The following is a 4,607-nucleotide window of genomic DNA, read 5'->3' as shown; positions in this document are numbered from 1 at the left end:
GGTCCCTCATGATGGATGGAGATCCCATCTAAAAAATTGGACAGATCACATACATTACACAGTGCTATTCGGGAAATCTCTAACAATATAAAAAATTGTGAAACTCTCTCAACCACTCATAAACAAAGTTATTTAAAACACATTAATATGAATTTCCTTATAAAATATAAATAAATTAGTTTATATAAAATTTATAGAATTTAATAGATATATATTTTTAAAATAATATATTTAATTTTTATTTAAAACATATTAATATGATTTATTTGTAAAATACATCTTAATTAATTAATATGATTTTTTTATTAAATAATAAATTTAAATGTTAATAGAAGATAAAAGTCACTTACTAAAAAATAAATAAAAATAAAAAATCATCAGTGTAGACTTATAGAAATATGTACTCGAGATTAGGGGAAAGTCGGTTAAACTAGAATCACTTTACAATGTTCAACGGATAATGCCACAACAGGTGTAATTGACGGAGTCTTCCCATGAAGCAAAGTGTCACGGATCCACGCCTTATTCAATGGACGGATGTGAGAAGGCATCTTCAATTTTGTTCGTCTTTTCAAAGAACGCAAACATGATCACAAATTCAAAAGCTTTTCGTACCATCAAAAACTTGGTAGTGTTAAACAATTGAATTGACTTGATTAAAGTATTGAGGGGTGTTTCTACATTGTATTATATTAAATTGGTTTTTGGGATTCAATTGTATTACGTAAGTCATTCTACATTGTATTATATTAAATTATTTTTTGGGATTCAATTTTATTACGTAAGTCATTTATCACATTGTATTATATTAAATTATTTTTTGGGATTCAATTTTATTACGTAAGTCATTTATCTATGATGATAGATGAATGAACAACAGTAAAGTTGACTGACCGCTATTCCTAAAATTGCAAAATATTCATGAATCTAAATTCTTGATCATTCTTATTTCTGGAATTTCAAAATTATAAAAACATGTTAATCCTTTAGTACTTATTTCAATTTATTTCAATTATGGTTTTCAGAAATATTTCAAAATCGTTGACTTACCGCTACTCATAAAATTGCAAAATATTCCTAAGTCTAAATTCTTTATTATTCTTATTTATAGAATTTCAAAATTATAAAAACATGTTAAACATTTTGTACTTATTTGAATTTATTTCAACGAGAGTTTTCAGAAATATTTCAAAATGCAATGAATAACAGTTAAAAAAAACAGTAAAGTTGACTTGACCATAAAATTGCAAAATATTCCTCAAATCTAAATTCTTTATCATTCTTATTTGTAGAATTTCAAAAATTATTCATTCTTATTTGTAGAATTTCAAAAATTATAAAAAGAGTCTAACTCACAAATTAACTTTCCCCACGTGCTAACTTTCCGTGTTGCCATTGCACGTTGTCTCGTTCACGCTATCTCCCATTCCATCTGCGTCCTGCAATTTCATGTTTGTTTCGCTCACGCCCACTATCTCACATTCCATCTCCGTTTTTAAGTTGCAGACGGTCTGGAGTTTGTTTCCCTCGACAGGTAAGGAGGATTATTTTTATCTGTGACACAATCTATCTGGAGCAGGTTTCTCTCCCTGCTCTGTGGCAGTCCATCTCCTCTCCCCAGGGCCCAATCTATTTTCCAAACCCTCTTAAGCTGAAGTCGCCACTGATAATTTTTTTATCTCCAGCAGAGTAGCAGAGTAGAGCATTAGAATGAGTGTACGAATTCTTCATCAACCAAATTCAATGAATCTGGTTGTTTATCTCTGCCTTCATGTTGCGTGCCCTCTCTTCCTCCTCTGCTCAACATCGTGTCTCGGCAGTCAGTACGAGAACTGTATCGCGAATAATACATGTGGGTCCTTTCAATTCAGCTATCCTTTCGGTAAAAATAGCAGCGGCTGTGGTGACCCTCGGTTCCAGCTTGGGTGTGTACCAGGTGGTGACCACGGCGGCAATCCTGTGATTAATATCAATGGAGACGAATATCACATATTGCAGCCCTATAATTTGGCCAATAGGAGTAATAACTCCATGACAATTGTCCACGCTAATTATTGGGGTGGCAAATGCGATCTTTCAGCAAATTATAACTCACTGTGGTCCGGTTCATATTTTCATATCCGCCAAAATACATCCACAAATCTCTCGCTTTGGGGTTACTGCGATCAAAGTGGGGTAGACAATACTAGTACCACATCAGCGTTGCTTCAGGGAAGATTCTGTGGCGATGTTTGGTATTACAGCTTGCTAGCAGGGGCGATGGAAACAGGCCTCTGTGAAGAGCATCTTCAAATACCAATTAGTCTGAACCTCTCCATTGATGGTGACTCTTTACCGGGGCAAGAACAGTTCAATGATATGGGTTTTGAGATAACATGGGATCTTGACAGGAACAGAGATCAAATGTGCGGCGCGTGTTTGAGGAGTAAGGGGATTTGTGGTTATGACATTTCCCAACCTGCAAAGTTTTTATGCTATTGTCCCGATGGATCCTCGCAGCTCGACAAATGCCGCGCAAATGGTAGGTTTCCGATCACAGTCTACAGATCTAATTAAAAATTCAGCACCTGAATTTTTTTTCTCAATATATTCAGATATATTCTACCATTAAGCTTGAACCTGGATATGTGTGTGCCGTCGGCTATACATTCTATGAAATCTCAGGATCTTTTCCGATACTAATAACTACTTGTCATGGTGGCTTTACAGGTCGGGAAAGGAAGAACGCCATTGTAATTGGTATATATAATTTCTTCCTATTCCTATATCACTGTCAATTATATCTGGTTACTGTTAATATTTTTATTGTAGTTAGATAAACATCTCATTGATATCAATCTCTTCATTCAACTGCAGGTTGCTCCTTTGGGGGAGTTGCGCTAACAGCAACAGTTGTACTGTTCTTCACGTGTTATGCAAAGAGGAAAAGACTTTCTGGTAGCTCTAATTCAGTGGTGGAGAAATTCCTGATGGAATATGCTCACGAAATGCCAACACGATACTCTCACTCTCACCTCAAGAAGATCACAAACAAATTTGCAGAAAAGTTGGGAGAAGGAGGTTATGGTGTGGTGTATAAAGGAAAGCTCCGGAACGGTGCTCCCGTGGCTGTTAAGCTTCTCGACCGGCATAGGCACAGTGAGATTCAATTCATGAACGAAGTGGCTACCATTGGACGGGTCCATCACTTCAATTTGGTTCGTCTGGTGGGGTATTGTTTCGAAAGTACTACAAGCGCACTTGTATATGAGTACATGGCTAATGGATCTCTGGAGAAGTTTATATTCGCCAGAAAAGAGAAGGGGCAACTCCTAAGTTGGGAACAATTGTATTCAATCGCTTTGGGTGCAGCTCGTGGAATTGCATATTTACACCAGGATTGTGACAAGCGCATCATACATTTCGACATCAAACCTCACAATATATTGCTGGACGCAGACTTCACACCAAAAGTTTCAGATTTTGGTTTGGCAAAACCTTATGGAAAGGGAGAAGACCATATATCAATGACGGCCGGGAGAGGAACGCCGGGATATGTGGCGCCAGAGGTGTGTGATAGAGATATGGGGCCTGTCACTGATAAATCAGATGTCTATAGTTTCGGTATGCTTTTGCTAGAGATTGTTGGGGGAAGAAAGAATATACACTGGAAGGTGAGCCGCTCCAGTCAGTTTTACTTTCCTGAATGGGCTTTCAACCTGCTTGAGAAGGGCGAGTTAGGGATGAGATTGAGAGAAGCAGGAGGAGGAGAAATGGAAGCAGAAGAGGAGGAGAAGGCAAGGAGACTCACTAAAATTGGATTGTGGTGCATTCAATACAACTCCAGCGATCGTCCTTGTATGAGCAGGGTTGTTCAGATGTTAGAAAGGAATGGAGACGATGTGACCAATCCTCCCTTCCCCTCCAATTCCATGGCTGAACCAGAAAACCCTTTAGTATCTTCCCCTGTAGATTCTTGTGCAATTGAACTTGGAACCTAGATTCTATTCTAGACTCGCTTACTCAAAACAGGGTAGCTAGCGGTTTTGGAATCGATCCTCCATACCATACTTTGGCGCAATCAAATGGCATCAAATTGGTGACTTAACTACAGAGGGAGTGCACAAGGACTTGAAAACCCTTGACGTAAGTCTACCAAAAAGTCAATGGTCAATCAAATTAGGTACTCCTACTCGATGTTGTCAGATTCTGTTTGATATCACGCCGTTATTGATAAATTGTGATCTGGTGAGGTGCCTCGGATACCAAACCACAAAGCATTACAAGTCATTTTTAATGTAAATATAGGATAAACACCATTAACTAGTAATGGTTTTCCAAATTTAGTCATAAATGTCTTGGCATCATCTCTGTGAAAGACAAACATGGACACGGGCATTGAATTTGAATACCTTCTCAGTACATTGAAATCAAACGTATTGGTTTTCATAATCTAGATTCTATTCTAATTCTTGTTCAACTGAACTTGGAATCTAGATTCTATTCTAGACTCCCTGACTCAAAACAGGGTAACTTGCGGTTTTGGAATCGATCCCCCATGCCATACTTTGGGGCAATCAAATGGCATCAAATTGGCGACTTGACTACAGAGGGAGTGCACAAGGACT

At 37.6% G+C, this 4,607-nt stretch overlaps 1 protein-coding gene across 1 annotated transcript; it reads left to right on the top strand.

The window, feature by feature from the left end:
- The first annotated feature begins 1,587 nt into the window (after window positions 1-1,587).
- LOC149178103 (rust resistance kinase Lr10-like) lies at window positions 1,588-4,396 on the top strand. The gene is made up of 3 exons (XM_089423538.1): window positions 1,588-2,521; window positions 2,710-2,739; window positions 2,857-4,396. Exons 1-3 carry the CDS (start codon window positions 1,711-1,713, stop codon window positions 3,978-3,980), a joined length of 1,965 nt encoding a protein of 654 aa, XP_089279664.1. The 5' UTR covers window positions 1,588-1,710; the 3' UTR covers window positions 3,981-4,396.
- The last annotated feature ends 211 nt before the right edge of the window (window positions 4,397-4,607 follow it).

The sequence above is a fragment of the Pinus tabuliformis genome, chromosome 4_1 (assembly GCF_031772625.1).
Source record: "Pinus tabuliformis cultivar Carrire ecotype Pingquan chromosome 4_1, CPIR1, whole genome shotgun sequence".
NCBI classification, from domain to species: Eukaryota; Viridiplantae; Streptophyta; class Pinopsida; order Pinales; family Pinaceae; genus Pinus; species Pinus tabuliformis.
Note: the sequence above shows the minus strand (reverse complement) of the source record. Positions and strands in the feature narration are given on the sequence as shown.